The sequence below is a fragment of the Amphibalanus amphitrite genome, unplaced genomic scaffold, assembly GCF_019059575.1.
Source record: "Amphibalanus amphitrite isolate SeventyFive unplaced genomic scaffold, NRLGWU_Aamphi_draft 001055F_arrow, whole genome shotgun sequence".
NCBI classification, from domain to species: Eukaryota; Metazoa; Arthropoda; class Thecostraca; order Balanomorpha; family Balanidae; genus Amphibalanus; species Amphibalanus amphitrite.
The window spans coordinates 190,788-207,984 of record NW_024882549.1 but is presented as its reverse complement, the minus strand read 5'-3'; the positions used below and the strand labels follow the sequence as shown (position 1 = coordinate 207,984).

The 17,197-nt window shown below is 49.8% G+C and overlaps 3 protein-coding genes across 11 annotated transcripts; 2 read left to right on the top strand and 1 right to left on the bottom strand.

Annotated features, from left to right (window-relative positions):
• Positions 1-270: 270 nt before the first annotated feature.
• Positions 271-9,577, bottom strand: LOC122369612 (Golgi SNAP receptor complex member 1-like). 6 transcript variants are annotated; one of them, XM_043344474.1, is made up of 7 exons: positions 9,516-9,577; positions 7,204-7,294; positions 6,754-6,859; positions 3,112-3,190; positions 2,462-2,649; positions 1,976-2,044; positions 271-1,676 (listed from the first exon to the last, which is right to left on the bottom strand). In XM_043344474.1, exons 2-7 carry the CDS (start codon positions 7,229-7,231, stop codon positions 1,439-1,441), a joined length of 708 nt encoding a protein of 235 aa, XP_043200409.1. In that variant the 5' UTR covers positions 7,232-7,294; positions 9,516-9,577; the 3' UTR covers positions 271-1,438. The 6 variants fall into 6 exon arrangements, with proteins under 6 accessions (XP_043200409.1, XP_043200407.1, XP_043200411.1 ...); XM_043344472.1 differs by having other exon boundaries at positions 9,461-9,520; XM_043344476.1 differs by having other exon boundaries at positions 9,475-9,520.
• Positions 9,578-9,722: 145 nt separating this feature from the next.
• LOC122369611 lies at positions 9,723-13,579 on the top strand. Of its 4 annotated transcripts, none has more exons than XM_043344469.1 (4): positions 9,723-9,783; positions 10,329-10,680; positions 11,010-11,221; positions 12,006-13,579. In XM_043344469.1, the coding sequence occupies exons 2-4, from the start codon at positions 10,357-10,359 to the stop codon at positions 12,253-12,255; spliced, it is 786 nt and encodes a 261-aa protein (XP_043200404.1). In that variant the 5' UTR covers positions 9,723-9,783; positions 10,329-10,356; the 3' UTR covers positions 12,256-13,579. The 4 variants fall into 4 exon arrangements, with proteins under 4 accessions (XP_043200404.1, XP_043200405.1, XP_043200403.1 ...); XM_043344470.1 differs by having other exon boundaries at positions 9,756-9,882; XM_043344468.1 differs by having other exon boundaries at positions 9,770-9,811.
• A 672-nt stretch (positions 13,580-14,251) lies between these two features.
• Positions 14,252-17,056, top strand: LOC122369613 (striatin-4-like). Its single transcript, XM_043344479.1, has one exon. The coding sequence runs from the start codon at positions 14,451-14,453 to the stop codon at positions 16,542-16,544; it is 2,094 nt and encodes a 697-aa protein (XP_043200414.1). The 5' UTR covers positions 14,252-14,450; the 3' UTR covers positions 16,545-17,056.
• Positions 17,057-17,197: the final 141 nt, after the last annotated feature.

Sequence of the window (17,197 nt, the reverse complement as noted above, 5' to 3'; positions counted from 1 at the left end):
AAGTTGACCGAAGTGATTTCGTCATTATTTTTTACGCTCTTTCGAACGCCGCCTTCTGCGTATCGCTACGTGGCCCAGGAGCCGAGTTACAAGGGGGGGGGGTGTTCAAACACCCCCCCCCCCCCAGCAGGGCGTGGAAATCCAGGACCCCCAGCGGGGCGCGGGATATTCTCGAGCCTGGTGGGGGTTCAGCCCAGCTGGTCTGCCCCGTTTAAGCTTCTGTTCGCCATCGTTCAAATCTAGCGAAGAGCAAAGCGGGTAAAAATCTAGTTACGATAATCTGTGTATTTGACAGAATAAAGAATATATCCATCACAGGGAGCACAGTCCCACAAGAAGGCTGTGTGATAATGTCGACAGGGCTGCCGTGCTGCAGTGATGCTGACCGGGACCCCGGTCGGTGCCGAGGACAGTGGGTGCAGGACATTCACAGACTGCAGCCACACCCGGCCGTGCATCCGTGCAGGCCATTGGCCCAGTAGCAGCCGTCCGCTATCTCACAGACAATATCAGCCCCTCCACACATTTTCCCTACCGATGACTTGGTCCGTAACTCTATCGTCCACGGCAGCGCAGCAGCTATCCGTTCCACCGACATACCCCTCCAGTCCCAACACAGACGCCCCTGTAAAACAGTCGCGAATGTCCCTGTTCAGTGTCCCACTGCGAGCACCATTGTCCGCTGGGGCATCGTTGTCAATCCGGGATATCACTGACGGTCCCACGTATCATCACTGTCGGTCCCATGTATCATCACTGCAGCCCCGTCGAGGCACCAATCATTGGCTGTTTAATCGCAGCATCAATCGCTGTCCCACCCAGACGTCCTGGCAGACTTATCACGGGCGTCTTCAAGACGTCCTTCCGCCCCACACAATGCTACCGTACAGCGAACACCGAATATCGGTACGGGCGTCTTCAAGACCCACCGCCCCACACAAGGCTCCCCTACAGTAGAGACCGAATATCGGCACCAATAAGCCTACATCCCCCGCGCCACTCTCCAGTATCAGGTGAAGTCAATGTGCTTCTTCACCTGTTCAAGAAGTCACAGTGCTCGAAAAAAAAAATCATCGACAGCATTCACACTGGATTCGACTGAGCACGGTTATATCCTTCCCAGCCTTGATAGTTCCTCTGCGAGCGCTACGTCCGTGGACTGTGGACTATCACTCAATAATACAGACAGGCGAGCGGCTGGGCGACTGCGACTCACGGTGCCCGTGCCCGGGTCGGGTCGTCTCGAATCTCCCCGCACAGACCAGGTGGAGCTGCATTCCAACACTCTGCGCACGCAGCTGCACACAGCTCACCCCACAGGCACGCGCGCGGCCATGTCACCGCCCGTCCGTCCTCTGGAGCTCTGACGCTGTCCACCTCCACAGGCTCTGCCGTGTCTCTGCTCTGTCGGCCTCAGCCGAACAGGCATCGACCAACCTCAGCCGAACAGGTACCAGATAAAGAATATCAGGCAGAGTCCGATGACGGCGCCCAGTATGAGCGAGTCGCGTCGTTTGCGCAGCTGGATGCGCTGCACCAGGCTGTTGATCATGGGGAACCGGTGCGCCAGGTCGTTGACCCGTGTCTGGATCGCCTTGAAGGTGGCGCGCTGCGAGCCGAGGTGCTCGCGCGTCTCCATGGCGATGGCGATCTGTTCGTCAATCAGTCGGTCCGAGCTGGATGGACGGACGAGGGGGGGGGGGGGGGGAGGTCAGGGACGGGGACACAGGAGAGCAAAAACCTCAGTGCACCTATCTCACTACTCAGCTGATTTCATAGTAAACGTCAGTGAAACGGAGAACTCACAAGTCATACTGACAAAGTGTTATTCAGTACTAAATGCTAATAGAATAGCCGATTAAAGCAATATTACTGAGAACTGTAGAATACAACAAGGAATTCGCAGCGCCGTGCGTGATCATGCACATTGTACAGCCCCAGCAGGCTACACACTTACAGGGCGCCCGTCACTCACTTTCTGATGTGTTCATTCTCCTTGAGAAGGTGGTCGAGTCGGCGGTTGAGCCGGCCATTCTTGTAGCTACTGTCAACACACAGAGCACACCGACGGGAGTTAAGCGGGAGTGCCAGATACAAAACTATAAACCCAGTAGCTTATATTGAGCCCACTGAAACCCTCCCAAACATATTCTGATACCTCAGACACTCAAGACATCCGGCCTGCCTCGTCATCTTACACCAGAGCTACTCGATTAAATCTTCTTACTCGTAATCTCACTCCAACGTCCGTCCTACCTGATCTACACCTCACAGTTCTCAGGTACTCTGACTTTAATCTAATCCTATTGAGCCCTCTCAATCTCTTTACAATAGCTCAAACCCGGACCCCACGCCGCCCTCCCTGTAACCAGCTCCCCCTCTCCTCCTTCAACCCCCTCCCTTCCGTCCGTCCGTCCGTCCGTCCGCCCGCCCGTCCGTCGGTCCGTCCTACCGTCCCTACCTGTCGTCGCTGCGCCCGAGCAGCTGCTGGCGGTCGCGGCTGGCGTCCAGCGCTGTCTTGGTGCGCCGAAACTCCTGCGTGTAGTCCTGCAGGATGTCGCGGTGCCGCTGCAGCGTATGTGTCACCGCCGCGCTCGACGCTGCGCCCGACGCAGAGAACTCGCACATACGCTCGTTGATGGTCGACAGCTGGAGGTGAGCGAGGGAAGGTCAGTGAGCGGGCACAGATGTAAAAAAAACTTGTGGCATACTCCAGCGCCAGTAATTGTCGCAGACTGCGCCAGGATGTCAGCGACCGTTTCATCACACCAAGTTCATGAGTAGCAGATAATTCCTATTACATCGAGAACTGAGTGCCTCGCAACTTTGAAAAGGGCGAACAAATTTATTTTCGTTTATAGTGAGCGATGACACGTTATATCGATGTCGCAGACAAGTAAAAGTGGTAGAAAAAAAGACGGAGAATACTTGAATCGGCATCAAAACTGCTATTGGAACACCGGGACACGGAAAAGTGCACAGGTTCCACTTCAGTGACAATGTTATAGGTATTGCCTCAGCGGCATTAGGACTGCAGGCGACGTTGCAACTCTCCAAAGGAATACGTCATTGCTCGATATCGATAGAATGACTGTACCGAACGGGGCTCACCTTGGTCAGACAGGCTTCGATATCCGCCTCAGTCTTCTCCACCTGCTGGTCGTCGCCACTGAGCAGCGGTTGCTGGTCGCTGCGGGAGGGAAGGGACACCGGACACTGTTAGTGGACACAGGAGAGGCAGGGGAAGGGGGAGTCACAGAATGGCCAGCGGATGGGGCGCCGTGCGAGAGATCGACATATCGCCACGGTGACGGGAAATGTAGAGGCCAAGAGCCGGACAGTGGCTGGAACTCAGGAGACGGGGTTACTGAGGAGCAAACGCGAGACGCGTACATCACTACCCGTGATGCCGGACAGACGGCACAGACACTTCTGTTCCGACACAGGCTACACAGCATAGCTCAGCTGAATTTAGTGACCATTTAACCCGCGCCCTGCTGGGGGGGGGGGGTGCTTGAACACACCCCCCCCCCTTGTGGTTTTTCGCGAATATTTCAAAAACGGCGGCGCTCCGCGCCGCCGTTTTTGGTACACCTTATCATACATCAATTCTACACATGTGAAAATTTCAGACCAAGGTCATTCAAGGTCAGGTCACCAGGTCACTTGAAGTGACCTCACCTCATAAAAAGTTTCAATGTCTGTCATAGCTACACCGAGTGGCCGATCGCTTTGAAACTTTCAGCGATTGCTAAGGGCAATAGCATGTACAAAATGTATATCTCAGAATTTTGATATCGATGACCTAAGGTCAGGTCAATTTTGCGACCTCCCCCCAGCCAGCAATTCGCTTGGGCTGAACTGTGGCAAACGTCGGGCAGCTTGGGCTTAGCTTGGGTTTGCCCACTTTGATCAAAAACAATGTATTTTTTACTAGGGCTGAGCTGGGGCATGCCGCAGCTATGCCCACGTGCGGAAAGCAGTAGCTCAGCCCGACATCTGCCCGCGCATCCAAAACAGGCTTAACTTGGGCGGAGCGCGGGCTGATCAAGCTGGCTGTGTCCTTCGGCTAACTGGAGTAAAGCCGGAGCTTAGCCATACTTGTTCGGCTGTTCGCGCATGCGCAGTTCTGCGCCAATCATGTGCAGCGTTTGTAACAGTCTGCGCGCTGTGCGACGAAACGACACACCGGTGTTGGGGCATTTGGTGGTTGATGTTTGGGCGCGTGTGGCAGCGCGAAGAAGGGATAGTGCTCACTGCTCTTATCAAGTGGACTGGCATGGAGTTTTACGGTAGTTAAGTGTATTGAATGGTGCGCTTGATCGTATGTAAACGTCATGATTTTGACTGAGTTTCACACCATCAAACATGAAGCTGAATAGCTGTTCAGCCTGGCGACTTATACCCTCGCTCAGAAAAGCCGCATTCCGTGCCTTTATATCTTTGTGAAATACCAGCACTTCTGGACCAGGAAAATGAAATACAAAACACAAATATTTATCTACTTATCACCGAGCACGCTCATTCTCCGTCCGCGTTGAACATCGAATGAACATTTTATATACGGATCAATGAGAAGTGCTTTTACAGTATAAATGCAACAATAAGTTATTTTTCAAGCAAACATGCAATGTAAATTAAACCAATTAATCTCTTTTTCAGGTGCGTACCATTAGAGCAAATGGTTCAAAAAATGAATAGTTATACAAACCAGGATCGGGTAGACGCCGCAGTCGCCCTCGCCAAGTGGTTTAGCGGAAACTGTCTGCTTACCTATAGTTAAGAAGGTACACCTACCTACATATGTATATGGAAACTGCACCGAAAGCTGGCCGACCATCTACTGCAGATGTGTGTGTGTGTGGAGGAGCTAGACGCCTACAAAGCTCTCATTCACCAGAGTGAAGTTCCTTATAAACGATTGTTTGCTAATTGCTTTATGTCTTATGAGCGATTACTTGCTGTCCTTACTTTATGCTTTCGGTTGGGTGTTCAACTAAGTATTATGAACGGAGAGGGAGGCTAGCGGGCCTTGTGATTGTTTTATAGTTTTGATGGCGCTTTTCATGACTCATGCCTTAATATTGCTGCAGTTTGCAGTCCACTGTTTCATGTATTTTTGTTTCATTTGACGTGTCTGTAGTCGTTTGAAATATACATTAAATCAAAGTCAACCACTAGGTACTTTCCTTTCGCAATGCTCGATGACCGGTTAACAGAGTATATGAGTGACCGTAACAATTTTGAATATGCATTGTAACCGCACAACCTGCTGAAAGTGCATTGGCTGCTCCTTGCTACTTGATCCAGTGTGAAGCAAAAGCAAGATGAAGTCAAGTCGAGACTTGAGAAAACAGGAGCCGTCACTCGAGCCGAACCCGAGCAAAGCCACAGCAGTTTGCAATGTATAAACCCCATTCACTTCTATGGCTTAAGTCGGGATAGACAGGGCACACAGAGTGGGCTTGCCGGAGTTCAGCCCGCTCGGGCCCAGAGTAACCTCCATTATATAAATGGATTCCTGCTCGGGCTTAAATCGGGCTAACGCCAATCGTCGCTTAACTAGGGCTAAAATACGGCTGTCCGGAGCTCGCAGAGCGGGCATACCTCCGGCAGAGCATGGGCTTTAGTCGGCGTTTTTGTGTCATACGCCGACTTTAGCCCAAGCCCTAGCCGACTTTAGCCCGACTTAAAATCTCGGGCAATCCGCACTTGAGCCTGCTTGGGCCCGGAGCAAAATTGCTGGCTGGGCCATTATAAGTCAATGGGAGAAAATTGAAATGCGTCTCTTTTGGACGAAAGGCATTATAAACACTCCCAAACACCGAATTACAAGTGGTTTAGACACACTGAACATGAAAATGGTGTCCGTGACCCCTGTTTATGCCCTGAGGTCATCTTAGGTCACGAATGGTATCTAACAGTTTTTCGCAAATAACTTTTGATAGAGGCATGCTAGAGCGATGAAAACGCCTTGTATGTGTTCAGCTCGACGATACGGATCGACTGATATGCAACATGAACCTTTCCGGTCAGGTCATGACCTTGACCTGAGGTCAAATTTTCAAGTTGACCTTTCAAGGTCAAGTTATAGTTCATTCGATGCGTCTTGACGAGAGGAACACGATGCCGGTAAAAGTAAGCTCGTACAAGGCTTGGGTCAAAAGTTATTGCAGAAAAACTGTTTCCGAAAAAAATCGGCTATTTTTGCAGTTTTTTCCCTCTGCAGGCAAAACCGTTGACGTTAGGTCAAATCTGAGAGAATTACTCAGAAAGGGCGTTAATAGGGCTATCGAATGCGCTTTTCCGCGGCGCTGTAGCTCTATTGGTTCCCGAGTTATGCATTGGCTTCTTGGAACTTTTCGACATTGGACCTGGAAATCGGCGAAATTTTGCATTCAAGGACCTCTGGTGACCTGACCTTTGACCTGACCAAAAAATTGACCGAAGTGATTTCGTCATTATTTTTTACGCTCTTTCGAACGCCGCCTTCCGCGTATCGCTACGTGGCCCAGGAGCCGAGTTACAAGGAGGGGGGGGGGGGGGTGTTCAAACACCCCCCCCCCAGCAGGGCGTGGAAATCCAGGACCCCCAGCCGGGCGCGGGTTAAGTGACCATTGACCATTTAAATCGTTGTTAAATCGTTGTTACGTTGTTACGCAGAGATAGATAGGCATACCATGCACCTATGGGCACATCCTGCGTACTAAAAGATAGTCGCAGCTTCAACAAACACCTTGGCTTGACACTCACCCGGGCACCACAGATGGCGCACTGGCATAGCCCGCCCCCAGCTTGCTGTAGGCCACCAGTTTAACGTCCAGCTCATTCTCCACCTGCCTGGCCTGCTTCCGCAGGTCTGGGGATAGGTCGGACAGCAGTCAAACCAAAGTCAAACACATTACATATTCCCTGGACTCTAAATGTGGCAGAGGTGCCGTGAAATCTACACAGGCAACAACATGAGCTTGCGAACATTTGAAAAGAATGATAAGAACAATACCACAAGATACAAGGATAACAGTTGCTTTTAAACTCCTTCCGATCCAAAACACTTATAGGGGTAAAATTTGTCTTGACCACTCTTAAATGCCATATAATATTGCAAAATGCAGGTATGATTATGCATTCTAAAATGAACATTGACTCTTATAATGTGCAGTACCAATGGAAATGGAAGAATAATCGATTTTTTTGTCTTACCTTCCCAGCTGTGGGCACCTGCAGCCATCTCCAAGAACACTCTTATGTTGACATTGACTTACAATCTAAGCCGATATCAGCTGACTTCTCTCTGTAACACAGCAGTAGGTACACATACTCATTTGCAAATTAAATCCAGAAAACCGCAGACACGCACATCAGGATTCACAATCATGAAAATAGCAATATCATAACATCAAGTCAGCCCTGAAAAGCCTATAATCAAATAGATGATGCATACGTATAGTCATTGAGCAACATAATGACTGCAATTGTAACTGTCCTTCTTCCTTTTTATCTGCCCTTGAGTAAGTTAACCCTCGCACTGCCAGATGGGGGGGGGGGGGGAGTAGGGTGCTGAATGGACTTCCCCCTCGGTTTTTCGCGAATATCTCGCGCCAAAGGTAGCCGATCGCGACGAAATTTCAAGTGCCCTCGAGCTATCAATTTTACACCTACCCTGAAAATTTCATGACCCTGACCCAGATGACTTTGACCTATGACATGTTTTTCGAGATCATGTTTGGTCGGGATCGCGATTCTGTTTGGTCGGAATCGCGATTCAGCCCGTCATTAGTTCTGGACTTCGCGATGAGGATCTGCGCTGGCGGAGATCTTCCTGCCGCGACCTAGCTTGTTTCCAGGCGTCTATCCGTTTCTGTCGCGTGATAACCAGCGCCAAATCGTGCGGCAACTCATGCCCAGCACCTCGGCGACCTGACCGTGGGTCATGCCACCGGCAACCATGCCGACTGCCCCGCTGCGGGACGATTTGCTCTGCAGTTTAGCCATCCTGGACACCTGGTCCGCGCGCGCTGGGTACCGCCCCGGAAATGACCTCCGTACATCCTTTGACCGATCAGGGTCACAGAAATTCGAAGGTTACGTGACTATAATGTAGCCAATATGGTAGAGGGAGCGCAGTACCGGCGAAATTATATTGATATTGCGCAGTAGAAGGCAAAATGAAGGCAGAGTGGGAGGGTGTGACATTAATTTTAGGACACCCTGTAAGTAATGGTAGAAAGGTGGTAACAACACAGATCCAATTACTTAGTCCCAAGAATATGTTTTAATCCATGGTTGTTATTCAGTAATTGTTATCTATAGAGGGATTAATATAATGTTCTGAGCTTTGGCTAAGAACTTCTCTATATCACTGAACTAAGAGTAAGATAGGTAGGTACCCACAGTCCCAAGACAACTAAAGATGATGGTTATCCATTATGATGAATTATAATTTTGACAAACAATGGGTATGTTGACTTTTTCACAGGCACTGGCCACTGGGACAGGAAGCAAAAACCCAAAAGCACTCTCAAACATGTAGGTAGCTCATTAGCCATTACATCCTGAATTTTGATCAGAAACCAGGTGATCAGGAGTGCTGACATTTCAATCTGTAAGTTCAAGATAGTGCCTACATGTAAAAAAGTATTGGTATGAAAAATAATCCAAAATATAAATGCTGACTTCCTTTTAATTTTTTCTTTAATAATTAAGGTAGCATGAATGTTGGAGAGACAGAAAGATGATTGAAAGGTGAAGTTGAAAGCAAAGTGATTTCAGTGTCTCAATTGCACAATCACCTTGTTACCTTAAATACCTATTACTGACATCTATTTGGAACTCTGGTATGCTTAACTCTTCGTGAATCTGTAATTGAATTATTGGAACAGTTTTGCATAATAAAGGTATAGACTAAGGAGTAAACCCTGATCAGGCTCTACTGTGGGTGAATGGTGAATACAGGGCGCCTGGAGTGTTTTGATCAAGGCTCTTGAAAGTAGCTTACGCAGGTCGCAGAGCATGTGACCGAGATTTTGACTTAACCGTGGAAGGCTTAGGTAGAGGGAAAACCTTAGTGGTCATGTGAATGGACATGCTAGTGTGCCATATCTCATGCCCTCTGGGTGCCTGGTTTTTGCCGTCCACCCTACTGCATAGTAGCCCTGGCCTCTTCAGCCAGCTAATTATGGTGCGACTCGAGCCACACTTCAATTGATAAGGTAGGGCTTGTTATCCAATATTTTGAGTCATACAGTCCTTGATGAAAGAGGTGTCCAGAGACATGCTAAGTCAAAATATAAAACGAATAGCTGCAAATCAATAAAAGCAAAGCCCAGGAATAATGCTGAAAGCAAGATTCAATAGACAAGTCATATAAAGTATAAACGAATGTGCTCATAAAATGGACCAGCTAGTATGAAAACCTCATTCAGAAGTACGAAATAGCTGACAATAATCTTTAAACGACCTATATAACCCAACCGTAGGCCACCAGTATCAAAATGTTTATAATTTCTCTTTACCCTATAGCTGTGCCGGCTGTGCCTATAGCCACGTAGTAAAGCAAGAATGCGGCATTAAAAGCGCATTCTTTGCAAAAACAGTTCTGCACGTGGCCCGATAAAAGCGTCAGCAGCCAATCACTAACCTGCGTTGCTGCTCAAGGTCATCTTTAAACAAATCAAATGCTACGTTTAAGAGTGACAGGACCCTGCAGAACAATATTATTTACTCCTCTTTACGAAATGGGAGACGGGCGTGGGAAATTTGAAACGGAAACAGTTTTGAACGGTGATTCGAATTCGAGGGTTCGGGGGAGGTGATTGCTTGTAGATTAGCCCGATGCGCTGATAAAATGTCTTACTTTACGTTCAGGAACGGCCATTCATGGTAACCCACTTGGGACAATATGTTTATTGATGTTATCTCTTTGTTTGAATTTGAATCTAAAGAGGATCACTGGACATCATGTTGGGTTATTTTATACTAGCAGTACAAATTAAAATTTTACTTATCATAGCTCAAGTGATTCGACAAATGGCCTTGAAGTTACCAACTAATTCAGTTCCAAGACAGGGTGGAATCTGAAAACAGGGTGCCTGAGGCAACTTTATTTAGGCTCTTGAAATACTCTTACACAGATCATGTGACAATAAGCCTATGGAAGGCAGCGGGATGAGGAGATTTGCTTTGCAGTCACATGACACGCCCTGTTTTCAGATTCCACCCAAGCCAGAGCAGTGCGGTCCCCTGACCCTGCCCTGGTTCCTCTTCTATTGCTGCCATGCAAAGGTAAATGAACACATTTTTGAAAAATAGTTTTACTTCTTTTTCAGATTTATTTTATGTAACTGAGCTGTAACCATGCAGCGAACAACCCAACTGGAGAACATGTCAACTCAGGCGGAGCCAGTTCCTTGGATTTTGAGAAGACAATATTCTGAGCCCCAAGCAACTCACTCCACAAGACAGTGTCTGGAACAAAGATTTGCCTTCTCTGCAACATCTGTGGCCATCTCAACAAATCAGTCTACAGAATCAAGATCAATGAGTGGTCTGTTCAATATGAGACTGCCATCAATTTCTTCCATCAAGAACACTCAACCACAACAGGCCTTGAGGCAGGGCCAGAAGAAAGTACAAAGAGCATTTCATGAAGTAGCTTCTACTTTTGATATGCTGTCTCAAGTGAGTATGATAAACCATAAAGTTAGGCATTGAAGAATGAAGTAGGTATCTGCTTACTGTCAGTTGTCACAACTACTTAACAAGTCACCACTCATCATTCTGCAATAGAGACTGCCTCTTCATTTGTCATATGCCAATCACCACAGCAATAAGTCTAATTGGACTCTTTCTGACCCTGCAGCTGCCTGTCTGTCTGACACCTCCTGCCCCAGCATCTGACCCCTCCCGGCCGCTCCGCAGCGTCTGCGCCGCTCCACCCGGCGCCGGTACCGGCTGACCTCGCCTCCCGGCCGTCCCTCAGCGTCTGACCCCTCCTGGCCGCCCCGCAGCGTCTGCGCCGCTCCACCCGGCGCCGGTACCGGCTGACCAACTCTCCGTTCACACCGTCCCCGGGCAGCCCGCGCCGCCGCTCACGTCTCCGCGCCAGCCCGGCGGCGCGGCTCTACTCGCCGTTCGGCATCGAGACGCCGGCAGAGCGTGCCGGCTGTGCCAACGGGGCGCTGGAGGTGACGCCGCCCGTGCCCAAGCCACCGCCGAGACGGTTAGTGCCGACAACAGCCGCTCTGTCGAATATTAATAGCATAAGGTGTGCCAAATGATTTCGTGTGACATGGTTTCGCGATTTCGCGGAATATCATCGGGGTGTTCAAAAATCAAAGGCTGACGCGTTAAATCACCCTCACCGTAGGTTTCTAAGCTCTGGAGGGACTGGGCATCAGTTGGTGGTTTATCGAATGCCTTTTTCATGATATGGCAATCACCCAACAATTTATGAGCGAACTACTATGGAATTCTAAAAAGTTGACTTTCGATGAGCTTTGGGGAGTCCTGACCACTGGTCCAGAGACCGCATTGGAGGCAGGGCCGGGGGGGGGGAGGGGAGGGGGAAGCGTGCCCAGATCACTGGGGTATACAAACACGCTCTCTTGTCGATGTGTTATGATCGCACCATTTGCATTGCCGTGGGGCTAGTTAGCTTGCTAATGGCCAGTGTCTACGACTGACACGAGCAAAAATTTTAAATTTAGGATGAATTGTCTCATGGCAAGTGGAAGCAGGTTTTTATTAGGTATTGACGAAGTGTCATTTCTAATCTTCCTCAGGTAAATGATAGTAATTCGTATTCGTTTCGGGCTACACTGAGTTTTTGTGTTTCGTTTACACTGCTACACTACACTACACTGTTTCGGCTACACTGGTTTTTAACAATTTTTACCTCAGTGTAGCCCGAAACGAATACGAATTACTACAGGTTTTTATTGTTTACCATTCTGTATGGTGTTCCTTTTGCACCCATATTACCCGCTATCTTGTGGCGGTTTCAGCCGTCGGGTTCTTCAGAACGTGGCCAATTACACTGGCGCGGCGCCGTCCCCGCGGCCCAAGGCCCGCGCGCCGCACAGCGGGCCGTCGCCGGGCCAGCGGCGCGCGCTCGGACCGGCCTGGGCGCCGCCCTCTGACGGCTTCCACAGCCCCACGGGCCGGCTGCGCAGCGACGCGGCGCGCGCAGAGCGCTCCGGCCGCGAGCTGCACCGGCTGGCAGAGACGGTGGGCCGCCGCTCGTTCCGGCTCTGAGGCGACACTGGGACGGCCCTCTGAGACGGGGAGCTGTCTCAGACTGTGACACCGGCGCCCGGCGCCGAGCCGAAATCTCATCCGCCTCAGATCTAACTCTGAATCAGAATGGTTTCTAAAACGTCAGGACATTGCTGAATGGCACTCGTTTTGTAATACTTGTCATTACTCGGCATGTGAGGTGTGTATGATTTCAAATTACTTGCTGTTTTGGACGTTGTTTCGGTACGTTATACGTTTGTCCAGTCCCTAGTCCTGTGGCTCGATAAGTTGCAGTCTGATGGATGTCAAGTTCGCGGCAACTCCTGCCAGCGCGCAGGTGATCTCCGTGTTTCGCCTTCTGCCGCTATCGCTCTGCATTTAGCGAGACTCCCTGAGGAAGGTTGAGTCCGCGTCGCATGGCATGCTTTATAGCGCCTTATTTGCTTGGTAAGTTAAGTTGGCACTTCTCGTGTGTTGCTGCGGCAGCAACTGCTGTAGATGTGGGGCAATAGGGGCTCCAAAGTTTTTCACTTTTATTCTTGTGGGAAGCTATCGGAAGAATACTGTACCAATTCAATAATGTTCCTTGATTCTGTTGAATGCTCTGAAGTCTGACTTTGGCAACCAATCGGTCTTTGACAAGCGTTTTATCAAGGCTGGTATCGCTTGACGCATCCCATTGGAAGCATTTTGTTTTCGTCTGAGATGCCTTTGTTTTGGCAGTTTGTACTTGCAGATACATGATTGTCTCAGGTCCTTACGTACTTTGTGGTGTAAAGATCTTGCCGTTTTGATTGTCGTAAGGAATCAATTAGACTAACAGTTTGATGATGTACAAATGTCCGATTGGCCAAAGACATTGTTTCGTTGAATGCTCAACCTGGAGCCCTGTGACGTTACTTCACAATGATTCTTTTGTACGAAGACATTGTTGACAAGTATGATCATCTAAATGCCAGTATGAAATGCGCTCACAAATATCTCGTGCTGTGTAAAATAGTTCTGATTTTTTTCTGCGTGTCAGTATTATTTCATTTTTGCCATTTCGCGTCACCAACTCATTAGAATAGCGAAAATGTCATAGAATCAGCTTGTAGACAGTGTAAGGTGATGCACGACACGTTTTCTGGCTGAGCCGCATTGCGACATCGACCGACGTTTGCGACGAGCGTTCATCGGCTGTTACCGATGCTGCGCTGCGTGTTTGCTTACAGTAGCCTCTGTGAGGACCCGGCTCGCTTGCTGGTGTCCGCTTCGCCTGTCGCCTGTCATATGCACTGCTCACTCGCTTATTTGCGTACTGTATCGTGCTCTTTTCACCAATAGACACATGAACATTCAATCCTGCGTTTATTCTTGGCAATGATCAAGCTACTGAGATTGTATCTATTCGACCTGGGGACGGATAAGGCTAATTAGAATTAGATAAACGATGCGCAACTGCCCGCCATGCGTTCTCGGTTTCATATGCATTAGTGTAATTAATTCTGCAGTGATAAGGAAATTGAGCTTATTCTGCGCAGCATTAGACTTGGTAAAAGACTCAATTCACCAAAGATGTAAATTCACACCTTTGCCATTATAGAGGTGCGATAAATGATTTGGATTGCCATCATTTTTTTTTCGCTGGTGCATTTTCGCTTATATTAACATGACAAGAGGCAACGCTATGTAACTGAGCAACCAATCAAGTCCTGCTGGCTGAGAGCAATTTTGCTTACCAAGAATAGCAGCAAAATAGTTGTGCAAGGAAGAAAAACTGCAGCAAACTAACGGTTCTTATTCTCGATAAACCGCGTTATAATGACGTATTTTTCCAAATAGAATATATTCACATCATTTAACTCTTTCATCATTTAAATCTTTAGGTCTATGATTTGAACGTTAATTATTTGTAAAATGAAGTTTTACAAGCTCTTTTACGCTTTGTTTTGAAACATTTAGACCAAATTTGTAAAATACGTCATTAATCTTTTTAAACAAGCTTAAAGGGTCGCAATTGGTTAGCATTTTCGTAAACCTTGAATTCGTACATCGGAGTCTGAGAGAAGAAGAGGAGGCAAATGAGAAGTGTTTGTGTGCTTTGTTTTTACGATTTTGTGGCCTGAGTCCCGTGTACACTATCGGAAAGGCTTGTATTTACTCGCTATAGTGTCCGCAATTTATCGTGGTTTTAAAAATCATGTAACTTTACATTTACTGCGCGTTAGGTCATGACCATTACGAACGAGCCGGATATGTCGATCCAGAATCACAATGGACAAGCAAACAATTTAGGTGTTGCAATGGCCATGGGTGCAAAGCAGGAAGTCAATCCAAGAGATGCTTACTCCGTGCCAGGGATTCTTCATTTTATTCAACATGAGTGGGCAAAGTTTGAGCTAGAGAGATCCAAGTGGGATGTTGAAAGGGCAGAATTGGAGGCCAAAATTGCATTCCTTCAAGGTGAGAGGAAAGGCCAAGAAAACTTAAAAAATGACTTGGTCAGGAGAATCAAGATGCTTGAACATGCTCTGAAACAGGAGCGCGCACGGTTCCACAAGCTCAAGTACGGCACAGATCTATCACAGGGGGACCTGAAGGATGCTGAACTGGATGAAGCACAGGAGGATGCTGGTGAAGCAGATCAGCTGATAATTGCCAGCAGTGATATATCATGGCGGCAGGGGCGGCAGCTACTTAGACAGTATCTGCATGAGATTGGCTATACAGACACAGTGATTGATGTGAGATCAAACAGAGTACGATCATTGCTTGGGCTGAAGGAAAACAAAGATGGAGTACCAGCACAGAGTATTGATCCCGTGGCATCAAAAAGTGATGTCCAAGCTAAAGTTGCAAGCCAGAATCAGGCTGGTCTTTTAGCAGAGGATATGTTGAGAGAGGCAGAACAGGCTGTGCTAGCGAACTGTCACTTTCTGAACCCTGATGGGGGTGTTCCTGTTGATGATGGAGATGAAGATGAGGAAGACTGGAAGAGTGAAGAAATCAACACAGGAAAACAAGGGAAATCTCTTGGAGATGATGAAAGAGATTCCTCAAACATGGCAATGGCTCTGAAATCACTGGACTTCAACTTTGGGAACATGTCTATGGTGAACCCATGGGATGAGAACAGTGCTATGAGATTAGCAGCAAGCAAGGATCCAAGCCTCCAGAAGCCAGGCATGAGGATGAACTCAGCCCATTATGGAATGGAAGTCAATGACGAGTCCTTGGAGGAGATGGGACTGGGTGAGCTGGCTCAGCTCACAGTGACAAATGAGGCTGAGGGCATGTATGAGTCAGGCACCTCCAAAGAGGCTTACTCAAAGATGTGGAACGCAAAGTACACGCTGCGCTCGCACTTTGACGGCGTGAGAGCGCTGGCGTTCCACCCCATCGAGCCGGCGCTGATCACTGCCAGTGAGGACCACACGCTGAAGCTGTGGAACCTGATGCGCACCATCGCCGGCAAGAAGTCGGCCTTCCTGGACGTGGAGCCAGTGTACACGTTCCGCGGCCACCAGGGCGCCGTGCTGGCCACCTGCATGAACCCGACCGGTGAGCAGTGCTACTCGGGCGGCGTGGACGGCACTGTGCGCGTCTGGAACGTGCCCAACTCCAACATCGACCCGTACGACGCGTACGACCCGGACGTGCTCAGTCTGACGCTGAGCGGCCACACGGACGCCGTCTGGGGCCTGGCGTTCCACACGCAGAAGCCGCAGCTGCTCTCGTGCTCGGCCGACGGCACCGTGAAGCTGTGGAGTCCCGGCAGCAAGGCGCCGCTGCTGCAGTCGTACGCCGCCGAGCCGGCCATGGGCGTGCCCAGCTCGGTGGACTTTGTGCACGAGGACTGCAGCCACATGGTGGCGGCCTACACCAGCGGCCGCTGCGCCGTCTACGACCTGGAGACCTCCAAGGTGGTGATGCAGCTCGAATCCAACCAGAACGTGGAGGGCGGCGCGCCGCGCGACCAGGTCAACTGCGTGGTCTCGCACCCCACCATGCCGGTGACGGTGGCCGCCCACGGGGACCGCCACATCCGCTTCTACGATAACGTCACCGGCAAGGTGGTGCAGGCGATGGTGGCGCACCAGGACGCCGTCACCAGCCTGGCCGTTGACCCCCACGGCCTCTACCTGCTCTCGGGCAGCCACGACTGCAGCGTGCGCCTCTGGAACCTGGAGACCAAACAGTGCGTCCAGGAGATCACCGCGCACCGCAAAAAGAGCGACGAGAGCATCCACTGTGTCGGCTTCCACCCGACCAAGCCGTACATCGCGTCCGGCGGCGCCGACGCGCTCGCCAAGGTGTTTGTGTAGGCGGCGGCGGCGGCGTGGGTACCGCCCCCCCCCCCCGGGCCCAGACCGGGGGCCGATCTGTTAGTCTGTGTTAGAGGCCGCGCCGGCCGGACGGAGGCGGCCGACTCTTGCCCGAACTGCTGTAGTGCTGTGGATCTGAATGTCGGCTCGATGTTGCGCTCGTAGATGACCGCACTGCCGCTGTCCTCTCGTGTAGGATTTTTTTTCTTCGACTGCTGTCCCCGGCTCAGCGCTGTAATAAGAGGGCGGGACGCAGCCGACGGCCGCCGAGATCTTCCAGCCTCGTTTTTTCAGGGGTTGTGCTCACCAGACCCCGGCTGTATATTTATCCCCATGGTTTTAACCGTATCTAGTCGCGGCCGACTGCGAGTTATTGTGAATACCAGCCCCGACGTGGACAAATTTCTGCTTTAAACCATTGCATGTCCCGCGCGCGCGACCCGGTGTCGATGGCACTTACGTGTGTTCGTGTTCTCTGACATGTAACCATTAATAAACTGTGCTGTCAGTTTGCCAGTCTGTCTGCGGTGTCCTTTTGCCAACTAGCCGGCCTTTGCCTGCGGTCTTTGCCACCAAGCAGTCAACGTCAAAATCAATACACAATCATGTTGGGTACACGCAGGCGCTCTTTCGGAACATCCACGTTCTTCTTG